Genomic DNA, 15,836 nt, shown 5'->3' with positions numbered 1-15,836 from the left:
GTGAGGGCACAGGCAGCATCCAGAGATGGCCCATGCCTTGGACAGCTTGTCCTGAGACAGCTGCAAGTTCTGACATGCCAGGTGCTTTCCAACAGCAAGTGGGTCCCAACAGGCATTTATTATGAGGGAAAACAAGCCACTTACAGAAACACAAAAGTACATATTTTGCTGTTTTGAGGCACGGCAAGTGCTGCAGCCTAAATAACTCCCTGGAGTTCCTGTGGCTAGGAAACAAGTGGATGCTTCACACGCAGTCATTTCCAAGAGAAAGATGTTTCCAAGCCACAAGGAGGCTGCACTGGGCAGCACTGAGTCCTGGGGTGAGGGCCATCTGCTGGGGAAGGAGCTTGGCTCTGTGGCAGCAGGGACAGTGCAGCAGAGAAGGTGCTCTCTGGGTCACCACGGTGTCTCACGCCCAGGCCATCATGGTGTCCAAACCCTGAAGCCCCTTGCAGGCTCTGACCCTCCTTCCCTCCTTCCTGCCATGGGGAGCAGGGCCTAGGACTGCCCTAGGACTTCACGGCAGCCTCCTCACCGCGTCCGTCCTCCTGCCGCCAAGGGCAGCCGACGTAGCGCAGCACGGCGCTGACAGGGCCGCGCTTGGCGGGATCCAGAGCCAGCAGGCTCCGCAGCATGCCGGCAGCCTCGGCCGTCAGGCGCCTCCAGTGCCGGGGCACGTCCTTCTCCAGGCCTGTCTCCTGCCACTGCATGAAGTCCTCAAAGAAAGGGTCCTCTGGCAGGGTCTGCTCCCACGGGAAGTAGCCAGTCAGCAGGCAGAAAAGCAGCACCCCAAAGGCCCAGGCATCCATGCTGGTGTCAATGGGCACCCCCTGGGCATCAGCAGTGTTGCTCAGCTCGGGGGCAGTGTAGGGGATTACCCCGGCCACCAGCTTGAGCTTGGTGCCCTTGGGCCTTGTGAGGCCGAAGTCAGTGAGTTTGACGAGCCGGCAGTCGGGATCAAAAAGCAGCACGTTCTCGGGCTTGATGTCGCGGTACACCAGCCCCCGGCTGTGGATGAACTCCAGCGCGCTCACCAGCTGCTTGGCACACTGCTTTGCGGCCGGCTCAGGGATCCCATCCTGGGCAGGGAGAGAGACAGGCGGGGTGGCACACATGGGGCACCTCAGCAGCCCTGCCAGATGGGCTCTCACCTCAGTGCTCTGCACTGGGAAACACCTTCACATTTCTCACCTTGCAAGCCCAAGGCTGCTTAAGTGCTACAGACCCCAGATAGATCCACAGCCATTGCCTTTATCTCCTTCCCTCTGACCCAGCCAGCCTCCAGAGGGACCAAATGCTACAGCCCAGTCCCCAAGGCCTTGTGGCAACACTCACACGGGGTTTGATGATAGAGATGAGGTCTTTGTGCAGCGCTGGTTCGTAGAGGAAGCCATAGTACTGGCTGGACTCAATGGCAATTCCGAACATGCCGATGATGGCAGGGTGGGTGGCGAGGGACAGTGCTACACAATACTCATACAGGAAGGTGTGCAGCTTGGTACTGGCTTTGGGTAGCAGCTTGAGGGCCATAGGAGTCCCTGGGGATGGGAAGAGTGAGTTTGACTCCTCTGGAAGTCACACCAAGGCAAGACAGAGCAGCCACAGATCTAGGCAGTCACAGCCACAGGGAGGTCTCTATTCCAAAGCTTGTGTGGATATACTCTGTGGACACCAGGTCTGGGAACATGCACTGCTGCTGGTGTGAGTTTTGAGCCCTGGGCAGAGTAGGGGCATTCAGGATAAATGGGCCTATCAGTCTGAGCTGGGACTACTGGGGAAGAGCAGTGTCAGGGCACTCATATGGCCAACGCAGGACCTTCATTCACACCCTCTGTCCATGGGCCTTAGGGCACCAATTCAGATCAGGCTTGGGGCTCTGTGACTGAGCCCTGTGGTGGGACTGCTGTTTCCGTCTATACCACATGCATGTTGGTGCATATCTGTGAACTCTCCCGATCCTGGCTTGTGGATTAACTTCCCAGCTTGACCTTGGACCTGTTTTATCACTATAACCTTGCCAGATAATCTGGGCTGCCCCCTGGCATCACCTGGTCCCTGGCTGGATGTCATGGGATAGTCCCTAGGTGGGGAGGTCCCCATCCTGCTGGTCTCCCTGGGGATCCTCCCTGCAATGCCTGGTGTCTGTCCCCAATGTGCCACCAGCCCAACCCATGCCCCAGTGAGTGGAGAGGCACAGTAGTTCACAGGGTGCAGTCAGCTCCTTACCTCTCTGCCTGTGGGTCACTAGCATCACATGGCCATACTTGCCCCTGCCCAGCTCCCGAACAACCTCATAGTGCTCAGCCACCTCTGCGCGCACCAGGCTCTGAGCCGTGATCTCCAGGAGCTCCTCCAGCTTGGTGGGTGCTGCTCTCTCTGGCACTGCTGCGGTCACAGCTGAGCTCTCTGCCATCGCTGAGTGCTGCAGGAACACCACAGCCAGAGTCAGGAACATCACAGCACGCTCAGAGAAAGTCAGATCAAACATGCAACACAAACCATGCCATGGCGTATTTCTGCCACTTGGAGCCTGAGCACTCTTGCTGCTGTGCTAGAATTGAATTTGCAACTTTTATACAGCACATCTCTGGGCAAAGCCCCTCATCATAGAAAAGATCTCTCTATTGAAGGGAACCTCCTCCAGCCCCCTAATCCTTTTACCTAATATTAGACAACAGGCAAAACATTAGCAGAGTCCCAGATTTTCAAGTATGACCCAGTCACCCCTCCTTGCTCTCCTTAGCCTACTGCAGCAAGACCTCGTCTCTCTACTCAGTATTCCACCTCTAATGCTTACTGGAGAAAGTCCTTGAGTCAGCAGATGAGACAGATCTGTCCCTTAGGACATGTGACAAAAGGTAGAGTGTCCCAGGAAAGCCAAAGGGAGCTCAGTACCTCACATGCCTGATGACATTTCTGACCAAAAGTCATGCCTCTGTGCAGCCAAGTAACTTGTACAGGAAGTAACCTAGGACATCAATGGCATTTTGAGCTCTAGCCAGCTGCTTCAGGCCCATTTCAGAGAAGTGGATTTTCTTTTTTCCCAGCCAGCCACAAGGCAGCATTTTAAGGCCTCTGTGGCAGCACTCTCTCCCTGTGCTCTGAACAAAGCACTTTGGGCCTGGGAACAGAACCACAGTCACAGGATGGTAAATGCCAGAAGGTACTTCTGGAGACCTCTTGCTGCAACATCCTGCTCAGAGGAGGGTTAGCTAAACCAGCCCAGTTTTAAATATCAGCAAGGATGGAGACTCTACAGCTGCCATGGGTAACCTGTTTTAGTGTTCAATCACTTTTGTGGTAGAAAAGATTTTAACTTCTGATAAATAGAAATTCTCTTTCAGGCCCACTATCTCCTGCTCTTTCACTCAGTTTCATTTGATACTGTGATATACCTTGTTGTGTGTTTTTGCAGGTATTCATATGCAACCATCAGATGATCCCCTCAAGCCTGATCAAGTCCCAGCTCTGTAACCCTCTCCTTCTATGAGAGATACTCCCATATCTTAACTGTCTTCACAGTCTGGATTTGTTCCAGTATGTCCACATCTCTCTTCTGCAAAGGAGCCCCACTGCTGCTAAATCCAGTCATTCTTCAAAATACAGAAATTTGGAAAAAAAAGAATTATTTAAACCTGGGAAATCTACAACAAGGCTGGATTTCTACAGGAGCCTGGGACTATTTGTGGGGAAGTTCCTCTTCCCTTCCCTCTCTCCTTGACTGCATTTCTGAATTTTATCCAATTCAGAAGTGCTAAGTAATTGACCCTACTTTTTTGCAAGAGTAGAGCAATAAAGTGAATGAGCCACCTTGTAAGAGCAGATCATCCAGAGGATATGGGTAGAGTTTCTTGAGAGCCTGTGACCTGCGGGTCTGATCAGGGCTCCTTATGAAGGAAGCCCCAGCTGCAGTCACTCCAGAACAGTTTGCAGACTTTGGCCCTTGCTGCCCTTGGAGTCATGAACTACAGGAGAAAGTCCACACTTGAGAAAATAGCTGACGTGTTCAGGTCTTTCTTTGAGATGCCACTGTGATTAGCTAGGAAGGTAAGTGAGGATCAAATTTGGGCCACTGCTGAGTAGAGTTTGTCTAGATGCTCTGCACCTACTTGTGATACCTTCTAAAGTGACATTTTCCCTTTGCAGACTGACAAGCACTGAAGAGGAGGTCAGCAGGGCCCTGAGCAGCATGCATTCACCATTTGGCTGTGCTGTACTGAAGACAGCAGGCAGAGTCCTATTCAAACCTGTTCTTTCCTCCACTATCATTTCCAGGCTTCATTCCTGCTAAAGCTCTTGTTTCCAGGCTGCTGACTGTGAGAAACTGTATTTCCTCAAAAGAATCTCTAATTGCAGCAGTAAAAAGTTCACATCCTTTACACCATCACGAGATACCTCTGAACCACCTGAGAAGCTGAGGGGGATCTAGCCTATGGAGATACAATGTCTTAGTCCAGGCAATGTTATTCTGGTTCTTCAACCAAAATGACTAATATCCTTAGTGCAGAAAAACACTTCATACATGTCAAAAGCCAAAGACAGTGTGATCCCTGTATAACAGAGACAGTGCTATAATAACAGAATCACAGAGGTGTTTAGGTTGGAAGGGACCTCTTGAGATCACCTAATCCAAGTCACCTGCTCAAGCTGAAGCAGGTTGTCTAGGAAGGTGTTCAGCCAGGTCTTCAATATCTCCATAGATGGAGACTCCCATCAATGATCACAGCTTAGAAGAGTCTGGCTCCCTTTTCTTCATTACCCCTCATCAGATATTTATATACCAGTAAGATCCCCTCTGAGCCTTCTCTTTTTCAAGCTGAAGAGTTTCAGCTGTTTCAGCCTCTTCTCATATCAAAGATACTCTATTAAAAATGGCCTTGAGCATATGACATGTGGGGTCCATTTTCTTGTCTGACCTTCTACAGGGCCTTAACAAAAACGAAATAACAAATAGCATCTGGGGCATCTCTTTCAAAAAGTCATTCAGGCTTGATCCAAAGACAGTTGGTCAATTATAAATGCTGGTGTGAACATTCTTGCTGTTAGGTGTTCTGTTAGGTATTAGGTATAACCTAATCTGAATTTACCTAACCTGCTGCTGAAGTTTCTCAGATAAAGAGGTTTCTAATACCTGTTAAATTTCTCCAGACCCTTGCAGGGTTTATATGCACTGTGGTCAGAGGCATGACCACAGGCTATGAGAACATATTTTCAATTAATTACGCTGTGTGAAACTACGAGAATGAAGCTCAGGCTATGCATTTAACTGATGCTTTACTTAGGCTTCCCAAAGCATCTCTCACGCTGTGTTTCTGTAGTGCCTACATCAGTTAGTTGAAAAACAGATGTGATGCTGCCACAAAATGTGGTCACATTCTGAATTGAGAATAGGCATCTCTAAGCTCTCTGATCAAGACACCTGTCAGTCTTCTTATTGATTCAATGCCTTCCAGTAACTTTCTGTCTAATTGTCAAACCAAGCTCCCAGATTGTCCAATCTGCTTGTCCAGCTCTCAGATCTGTTTCAGGGTTCTTTTCTAAAGTCTCATCATTTTTCTCCTCCCACCCCCCACATTAAAACACCGACTGTCTTGGGGGCAATGCCTCCTGTCACACATTCAGCTAGAATTCCCCCCTGCCTCATGCTGTGGCCTCAAGGACTGACACACAGGCTGGACTACCTTATACATCCATTATGAGTCCAGAGTTCTTCCAAATTACTGGGGAATGTTGGGGGAAAAAAACAACTTGCTCTTCATGGAGGAAGTCCCTTTAGATGTGCTGCCTACCTGGTTTCTACCTGAATATTTTTGCACTGTGTTTAGTGAAGCACATTTTGCTCAAATGGATTTAGTGCACCAAGTAATCCAGATCAATTCACCCAGTTGTTATCACACTTCTGCTTCAGGGCTGTGTAAGGACCCCACCTGCAGGCACCTCCCACCAACCTCTAAATTGTTGGTTTGAAGCAGTTCTCATCCTGGTATTGGTTCATACAGCAGCTGCCAGAAAGGTCCCATTCACTGGTCATTTCCTGAAAGTTATCTGTACAAATTCATCCTGGCATTGGTCTAAACTAAGAAGCCACATATTTTTAATTAATTATTTAAAAGCCCAGTATATAGTGGAAAATACCATATTTTATTGTTATTCTCACCCTATACAATTTTTTTTCAATCCTAACTGTGTCATCATACTTTTATCTTTGTCCATGATCTTGAAGGAAACACTGAAATCGTCCAGAAAAATACTGCAAATGGCACAAAAAAGGGTTTGGGTAGACAATGCGTTGCTTGGTAAAACTGCAACTGTGTACATGCATACACATACACAGATACAAAAGCATTCCAAATGACCAAAGAAGTCAGGATTTTAGTCTGGCATTGGATGAGTAACAGGGGGGAAAAAAAGGCAAAAAAAGTCATACTAATCAGACACATCTAGTTTCTTCATGCTGCTTAATGGGCACTACGTAAATCCAGAAATGCAGATTTGGAATAGCTTCACTGCCTTTGCAGGCCTTAAAACATTGGATGATACAGAATTGCAGTAGAAATAATCTACAGTGAGATAGATACACATCTTAATGTTACAGATACAAGTCTAAGAGCATAACAGATCAAGGGTTACTGATGTTACAGATTTCACTTTTGCATTCACTCTGCTAAAGAGAATGCCTGAAAAGATTCAGATGCAGGAAACATCAGCAGTGAGAGGCAAACTAACATTTTCCAGATGCTAAATTAAGAAAGTAAGCTTCACTGTAAACAAAAGAAAACAAACAAGAAAAAAAAAGTAGAGACAGCTGTTCAGTTTCACGTAGGCTGAGATGATTGTAACAAAAGAAGAGATCTGTTCTGAGGCGATGTGCCTCTTACAGTGAACTCCAGTTTCTGCAGAGGTTCCTACATACAGATGCAATGAGACAGTCTGAAATTTAATCTCCAAAAATCAGCTGAGTTAGGGAAGCTGTATTTCTGAAGAGCTGGCCACCTGTTAACAGCTTCTGTACAATTGAGAATATCACACACCAGTGGAATTTGTATTTTTTTAATAAATTTATTTTTCTGCTTGCTCTGCTTTGTATTCTTTTTTATCTACCTTTTTATGATGTTTCTTGAAATGTTAAAAATCCATTGATATGAATAAAGCCTGGGTAAATTTCCTGAATTCTTCTGATAGATCAACTGAACCAGTTACTGGATGTTTTCTGTCTTTTTAATAATATCAGTGAGCCCACAGTTGAGCAAGCTACCTCTGGTGTCCCCAGTTTGGCAGAAAAAGGACAAGAGACAATCATGACAATGGCAAGAGGGCTGAAAAATATAGGGGAAACTTCCAGGGGTGCTGTCTTTGTAACTTATCAAACAGATGGTGAAGTTACTCTATCATCTGTGTACACTTTTCAGAGTACTGGAATTTCACTAAAAGGGGCTCTCCCAGTTAGGCAAAAGCATTATAATAAAGCCAATAGACGAAGATGAAGTGAGGCCATTTCAGACCTCTGCTGTGGTGAACATTCTGTGAAGAAGGATATTTGCCCCTAAAAGTCTCATCAAACGTTGTGGAAGAATATTCTTCCATCTTTGTAACTTTTGGTCCAAGAATGGCATTTTTTTTTCCCTAAAAGGTCCACTCTGGTGCAAACCTGTCGCCCCGTGCGAGGCAACTCAAACCACGTTTAATACAACAAGGGATAAGAACAGATTACCCCAACGTTTGCTTGTGGCCTTATTGCTGGAAGATTTATGAGCTTCTTTCTAAAACTGGTCAGCAGGCTAGTGCTTAATCTCTCTGCAGGGAACGGCATGACTGTGCCGGTAGCAGAGCTACTGCTCTGGGCAGAGACACCCAGCAGTGTCCCCGGAGAGCCCCGCAAGCCTCTCGGGAGCATGCAGCACACCACGGGCTCCGCACAGCAGCCTCCTCGGACAGAAACCGGCAGCAATCTCACTGGGACCGAGCCACATCACACAACCAACCCGCCAGGAGCACAGCACCATCCCACCGAACACAAGTGGACACAAAGCGACCTTCCAGGGCAAAGCCACCAAGGAGCTCTCCATCAGCCCTCTGCGGGAAGCGGGTGCGCTCCGCACTGTGCCGCCACACCACGCTCGAGTCTCCAAAACCTGTTTGAGAGGGGTGTGTGCCCCTTTTACACGCCTGTCCAGTGTCTTTCATCCTGCCACTGCTGTGACTTCCCTTCCGCCTGCACTGAGCTCTCACCTTGTCCAGCAGCGCAGCGCAGCCAGCCAGCCGCGCTCCCCTCGCCGCAGCCGCCGGGCTCAGCCTGCGCCAGCAGCCGCAGCGGGCTGCCAGGAGCTGCGGGGCCGAGCGTGACGCTCCGCCCCGTCCCCATGGCTCTGGGCCTGGGGGCACGCTGGCTCCCCGCTGAAGGTGACCTCCTGGAGGGAAGGAAAGAGGGGAAAGGGAGAAGGAAAGGACTATCCCGCTACCCTCTTAATGGAGGGGGATGTATTTCAGGAGTCGGGGCGGGATTGCTTCTGCTCTAGCCATAGCGTTGTAAACCGCCGGGGAGCCACTGGCAGACCCACCTTGTTCGGCCCTTTGCTCCAGCTTGGGCTCTCGTTACAGCTGAAGGAGCAAAGCAGCTCCCTGGGCTGGAACAAGGTCCTTGCTCCAGGGCTGTGCCAAGTAGGAGTGTGTTCCCGATGGCAGGGATCAGAACGACCATGGGCTGCCACTGCTCCTCCTTGGCTACAAAAGGTGCCCGTGCTTGTGAGCATCAGAGACCAGGCACAAACCATGGCTGGCTCAAAACCCCTCTTGGGACCCAATGGGCCAGGATCCTCACACACACCAGCACTGCAGAGCATGGTGGTGGAGCTGAAATTATTAATGATAACTGTGATGACTTGGGAACATTTTACCTATTCTCAGTACCTGCCCCAGAGCATAGTCCTGTGCCAAGCCCTTCCTTCTTCCACTTAAGCATGGACATGAAAACAGCTCCTGGATGCATGCACACCGTGCAGGCCCTGCATCTTGGATCTTAAACACTGATTTTTTTTTTTTCCTCAAGGAAGTGGATCAGTTTGTCTATCTGCCAGCAGCAGTGACATGGGTGTGTCACAGGACTGGCCTCCCTGTTCCCTAGAGCCAGAGCCATGCTGGGCGCTTGCAATGATGAGCCCTGTCACTCCCTGGGGTCAGAGAATTGCAAGGATGGCTGGGAGAGGTGAAAGACAGCCTTAAGAGAAAAGAGCATCCCCCCAAAAACATAAATACTCTGGGTCTCCAGCACAGGACTGAACCTTCTCATCTGATCTCAGAAGGGACAATAATTATGCCAAGGGCTTGTCACTCAGTGCTCTGCCCTCACAGAAGGGTAACAAGGTGAAATGCACTGGACTGCTGGCACAGGCCTGTGAAGAGCCAGTCTGCTACCACTCAGAGGAGCTGCAAATCAGAGGGCAAGAGGAGTAGCACAGTCAGGCTTCCAGCTGTCCCTCTGCTTCTGGATGAGGGGTGGGGAGTGAGATTGTTTTGCTGATGACCTAAAGGTCTTGTGCCATTCAAGTCTGTGCCTTTACACACATTCTGAAAGGCATGATTTGGAACAGCCTTCAATGTGCAAAGTCCCTACAGGCAGGAACATTACAGCTAGGGGTGATGTGAGTGTACCAAGGAAACCTATCCAATATCCAAGAACTCAGCACTGGGATAAATGGTGTAGTGTAACCACTCCTCTCCAGGAACAGAGACCCTGTATAATCTAGTCTTCTGGTGGAAAGCGTGAGACTATTAGCTTTACTTGAGAGACAAGTCAGAACTGAAAAATGTCCCTGGGGACTTGCTATAATTTACAGTAACAACATAGTGCTGGGAAAGCAGCCCAGGTTCCCTGACTCCCCCAGTCCCTCTCTCTTCTCCAGTCACTATCTTAAATAGGCTTCCAGATATAGGAACAAAATACAGTAGTCTTCCCTATTTTCCAGTTAATTTTTTGAAGGGTGGAATCCCACCATTATCCATTCCTATTGAGACAGGCACCTGCAGGGGGGTTTAGTTTAGAGAAGAGACCTCTTCCACAGCCTTACCTGGAGGGCACTGACAAGTAGCAATCTCACTGAGGGCTCGCTCCTGACCTGCCATTCATCCACAGGGCTTGTCCTGCATTCCTCACGACCAGGGAATATGTCACGTACTGTGTATCACATGCATGTTTGAGAATCCCTGACCTCCACTCCCTGAGCACAGGACAGCTGTTGGAGGCCCCAGAGCTGCTGCACTGCTAATGAAGTCCACACCAGTGCATTTCAGGACCTCTGTAATTTAACACCTACACCTCTCTCACCCACACTGCACACATTTTGTCCAGCTGGCAAACAAGATGTTGGTCAAAGTCAACACTGAGAGAACATGGAAACATGATGTAACCAAAACTGCCTTAGTGTCTTGGAAAGTTTGGTCCCAGGCTGTGGAGAAGTTAGAGCTAAGAGGAGAGAAGGGTGTGGGGAAGGTGTTTTTTGAGGTCTTATTTTGCTTTTCATGATCCTGCTCTGATTTTATTAGCAGCAAATTTAATTAAAATCTCTCATTCAAGAATGTTTTTCCTGTGACAGTATTGGTGAGTGATCTCTCCTGGTCCTTATTTCAATCCATGAACCTTTCATTATATTTTCTCTCCCCAGTCCAGCAGTGGAGGAGGAGTGATAGAGGAGTTTTGGTGGGTGTCCAACATCCAGCCAGAGTCAACCCACTGCAGTGACACACACAAGCATTGGGGACGGCCTATGATATGTAACAAGCACTGTATGAAAGTGCATCATTTTCCTCCTCTGAATTATGGTTGGTTTAGCATGATGAATATCCTGTCTCCTGCATGTCTGGCTCAGATAGGCAGTACACAGAAAAATAACAGAGCAGGAAAATTTCCAAGAGCCAGACATGGTAGCCAGTGTCACAAAGTCATAGCAGTGGCAACTGCATGAGGAACAGCTGGACTAAAGCAACTACAGTAAAGGGACATAGTCAAGAAGGGCTCTCCTTTTCATCCTTCTTTCTCTCCCCTTATTGCTCATCCTCAGCATACACACAGCAGGCTGTTTCACTCGCATCAGAACAGCAGCAGCTCTTCAAGTACAGGCATACACAGCCCTAAAGGCTTGGGTCAGATCTCCTAACAGAGAGTGCTCTGTAGTCAGATGATGCCAGATGTATGGTTGCAAATTATACAGTAATTTATAATTACTGCCCTTCCAAAGAGAAATCCACCATGTTCCATCAAGTACCTTAAGAACCACGGAGGGAACTAGCTCTCCCAACACACTTTCAGCAGGACACTCAGTTTCTCAAGTGTTGGCTTTAGTGTGAATAATTTTTCACAACGACCCTGGCTAATGACTCTGATGATTTCCACAGCAGCTGGGTGAGGAGGTCTGTACTCCTGTTTCAGGGTGACCCAGTCCCACACAGGTCTTTACTTCCCATTCTATATTATCAGAGGCTCCAAAAGATTTAGGGGCAGGAAGACTTGATGCCATTTGGACCCAACAGAGCACTCTTTGGAGGTGTGGAGGCTCATCAGAAGGGGTATGTGTGAAAGTTGCTGAAATATTAATGTCAGGCTCCTTTACTTAAAGAGCCTAAAATGGCACTGCTCTTTTAATATAGTAGTCTATGGCAATGTTCCATTTGTCTCTGTATTTTCAAACTGACCACAAGCAATTACTCAGAACTTCTGTGACAGCAGCTTTTCAGAGCAGTCACGATCCCTTCATTTCCAGCACTAAATTTTGCTCAGCTTTTTCAGATCCAGTTCTGTGCCTGATGCTGGGGAACCACTCTAACTTTCCCTATTGCCCTTCTGCTCCTTCTGTTAATAATTCTGTGAGCTGCCAGCACTTTCCTCCCACCAGCCTCAGCAGGCAGGCCAGTCTGCAGGGTACTACAAGGTGTGGGCTGCCTCCCAGGAGAGCTGGGGCCCTGCACTCTCCCTGGCACAGGCAGGGTGCTCAGAGGAGTCCACCAGCTGCACAGACCATTTGTGCTCTGAGGTCATTCAGTGCTACCCCATCACTGAGGAATCTGCTGGCTGCCTTCCTGGCAATGCCACACAACGTCCCACCTTGCTTCCCAGCTAACACAACAGTCACACTGAGCCTGGGCCCTGCTCCCCAGAAGTGCTTCCCAGCTATGTTCCCCTTCTTTGTCAAAACCCCTCACACCTGAAACCTCTGGTCACCTACTGAACACCACACCTGCTTCAAAGCGTTCTGCTCAGTCCCACTTCAACCTACTCCCTTCATGTTGTTGTTAGGTGCATTGGGTGCAGAATGATTGCAAGAAGCAGTGCTAATCCAATGGAATCCAAGAGCACTGCTCCCAGTGCCTCAGAGCAATGCTGGGGCAGTGCCCTTCCAGCCCAGCACAGGGACAGGGATCCACAATTGCAGTATTTTTAACATTTCCCATCTCTCCCAGCCTGTCCACCAGTGCTTAAAGCAATATAAAATATCCTGTAACCATGGTGTACATCAGCCTTCTCCCTGAAACTTAATGGCTTATTTGTCACCATAGTTACAGGTAGGGACTGTTCAGGAGGCAACTCAGCTTGCAGCTCCCACCCTGGCCTGGTAAGGTGGTGCCACTCCAGGAGGCTGAGTTGGCTGGAGCTCCAGATGGTTTAATGACAGATACTGTGTTATCAACTTATTTCAAAAGTTTGATACCTTCTCAGTGATTTCTCATGTGCAGCTCCTCAAAGCACTGACTCCACCATCTTCACAGCCCAACCAACAAACTCCAACTCTCTCCTCACCCAGCTAACCCACTCTTTTGTAGCACTCATCTTCTTATTGGACACAGCTGTAGCCTGTTAAGGGCAGGCCTGTTCCTAATCTTTGATTATTCGTACAGCTGCAACTCCTCAGGTGTGAGATTACCTTCTGCACTATTTTCTTACATTCTATTCCTCCACAATACTGGGAAGGGAAGAGTTGTAGTGAGGTCTTGCAGGAAAAAAGTACAGACTTGCAGAAGAAGAGTGGACTTGGGTGGTGGGTCAGGAACAACATATTTTACTGGGAAAGTTTTCTTCTGTCAGGACAGAGAGATGAGACAACTGTTCCTTAGCATCAGGTATCCAGGAGACAAGAGAGAAAAGGCTGGCAGGACAAAGTCTCTCCAGCCAAGTCTTGTCCAAGTTTCCTACAAGGAGCATGCAGGCCCAGGGATGGACTTGGGTTCAACTGAGAGTCCAGATCATCAGGTGGGCTTGTGGTGGCAGAACAGGTCCAAGGTCCAGGTGAGAAGTTGGTTTGTAGGTCAGTATCATTGCTGGGGGTGGCAGTCAGTGCCAGTCCAATGATTGCCAGGCAGGTATGAGGTCAAGCCAGGAAGTTTGTTCAGTTGCCAGGGACAGACAAACAGTGAATATGGCCATGCATAGCTGGGAAAGATAGACCACATTACAGCTCAGGCAGGGACCAAAAGCCCAGGGCTGAGGTGGAATTGGTTTCTTGGTCCCATGGGAAGATGTTGAGGTGGGAGATCCAGGAGAAGCTGGTCAGGGCCATCAAAACTTTTCAGTACCCTTGAAGCAAGGCAAAATGATGGTTCCTGCCTACCTCTCAATTCTTTGGCAGCTTCTTGCCTGCCTCTAGTAATGGTCTGGAAGGCAAAGGCTCCCATTCCCTGAGGAAGGCTGAGTCCTTCTGTGCTAACCCTACCTCATTTCTACAGCTTCATCTGCACAGAGAAGAAGTCAGCATCCCGCAAAATGTCTTCCACCAACCAGCTCCTAGGGACAACTGCTGCTGGGACGCTGTTCCCAGTGTTGCTACCTGTCTAATGTCAAGGCATTGCACTTGTCTCCTCTGGGGCTGTCCAAAAAATTGCAAGGAAGGGAGGCAGGGAGTTCAGTCACTCCTCTGGATCATCCACAAAGCCACTGAATAAAACCACTCCTAAGAGTAATACATGAGCTATCCTTGGAGGAAAATCTCACTGCTCTCTCCAGGTTCCTGTGGAGGGGAAGTGAAGGGGGAGGGCCTGATCTCTTCTTCCTTGGTTCCAGTGACAGGACAATTCAAAGTTGCTCATGATGGGTAGCTGTTCAAGGTAGGTTCAAACTGGGCATGAAGAAGAATTTCTTTACCAAGAGGGTGGTAAACCACTGGAACAGGTTTCTAGAGAAGTGGCCACTGGCCGTCAGTGTTTAAGAGGTATTTGGACAATGCCCTTAATAACATGCTTTAACTTTGACCTTGACATGGTCAGGCAGTTGGACTGGATAATCCTTCATCTCTCCTCTCCTCTCCTCTCCTCTCCTCTCCTCTCCTCTCCTCTCCTCTCCTCTCCTCTCCTCTCCTCTCCTCTCCTCTCCTCTCCTCTCCTCTCCTCTCCTCTCCTCTATCTGCTTCTTCTCTACCCTGAGAAGTGTGCCATACACTCTTTTTGTTTATTGTCCTTTACTCAGCTTTCATTCCATGAAAGGACCTTTCCTCCAACCCTTTAGTAACTTCCTGTGCTTTTTGAGGCCCTCACAGAAACCAGCATGGCAATAATGTGGGATTTCCCTTTACAGGAGCCACACTGGATCTTTCCCACAAGACTTGCCACCAAGACCATTCTTCAGCCTTACCCTTTATAATAGACACCTGTCTCTTACAATGGATGGAAGTCAGACTCACCAGTAATTTTTTATAGCAAATGGGTTACACCAGCCGCCCATCAGTGCTCAGGCACAGAGATACTAATGACAGACAGGTTATGCAGCTCGGCCAGCAGCTTGCAGTTTCACATTGGAATTCCTTCAGGACTTTCAGGCAAATGTCATGCAGTCCAAGTGACTTACTAAAATTCAAAGTTTCTGTCTGGTCTTACTTCCAACTAAGTTGTTCCCTCTGACCAATCTACTACAAAAATCGCATCAGGAGCGAAATTGTTCCCAACAAACATTGCATTCCACTGTTGGAAGGTAGATTCTGTATCTACCTTCTTCTACAACTCTATCACTGTCTGTATGTCCAACTTCCAGACAGATGTAAAAGAAAGCTTTAAAAACTCCTCAACTCCTTGGGATAAACATTTAAAATCTTGACAATTTCACATCTTGAGCTAAATACATCTTTGTCACTTTCCCAGGACCATGGTTGCTGGCACATCTCTTGCTATATCTGCAAGGTTCCTGGGGGGAAGAGGTAAGAAATCAAGACTGGTTAGGAAAAATATAACAGTGGAAACTGGACCCAAATGGCACTAGGGGGTGATACTAAACTAAAGAAAATTGCATTAATTGAACAAATTCCTTTAGCCACTTTGAAATTCAGTTCCACAGAAGTGACCTGTTACATTCAAGACCTTCAAGACTTCATTTTTCTGAACCGGGGACCTTCTAGAGTCTGAGCTTCAGCTTCCCTTGCCACTGTGGTCCAATGATCGATCTCTGGTGTGAGTTAACACTAATTAAATACCTAGGTATAAGAATGTCTGAGCATCTGGGACAACCAGGCAGACATACAGACATACAGGTGATGCCTTGACAAGGCTGATCTAGAACAGAGGCTAGACAGAGCTAAAGAATAAAGTAGGGATTTATTAGAAGGCCTCAGTGGATCCACCTTGTGCAGCCCAAAAGCCCAGCCAGGGCTACACCCAAGATGAACCCAAAAGAGTCACAAAATGGGCAACCAGTCGGGAGGTTTCTCACTTTTATAAGTTCTGGTCAATTAGCATATTGGAGTTAACTGTCCAATTATAATTTTAGGTTATGAAGTCCCATCCTTCTTGTTTTTCTCTCTGCAGTCCACCATTGTTTATGCTCTTGGGCCTGAAATTTGGATCAGTTGTGTTTGGTCCCAAGCTAG

The 15,836-nt window shown here is 48.1% G+C and overlaps 1 protein-coding gene across 1 annotated transcript; it reads right to left on the bottom strand.

Annotated features, from left to right (window-relative positions):
- Window positions 1–254: 254 nt before the first annotated feature.
- Window positions 255–10,119, bottom strand: LOC132071068 (serine/threonine-protein kinase SBK2-like). The gene is made up of 5 exons (XM_059468400.1): window positions 10,065–10,119; window positions 8,230–8,408; window positions 2,227–2,422; window positions 1,336–1,538; window positions 255–1,079 (listed from the first exon to the last, which is right to left on the bottom strand). The coding sequence occupies exons 1-5, from the start codon at window positions 10,117–10,119 to the stop codon at window positions 510–512; spliced, it is 1,203 nt and encodes a 400-aa protein (XP_059324383.1). The 3' UTR covers window positions 255–509.
- Between the last annotated feature and the right edge of the window lie 5,717 nt (window positions 10,120–15,836).

The sequence above is a fragment of the Ammospiza nelsoni genome, chromosome 1, assembly GCF_027579445.1.
Source record: "Ammospiza nelsoni isolate bAmmNel1 chromosome 1, bAmmNel1.pri, whole genome shotgun sequence".
NCBI lineage: Eukaryota > Metazoa > Chordata > Aves > Passeriformes > Passerellidae > Ammospiza > Ammospiza nelsoni.
Note: the sequence above shows the minus strand (reverse complement) of the source record. Positions and strands in the feature narration are given on the sequence as shown.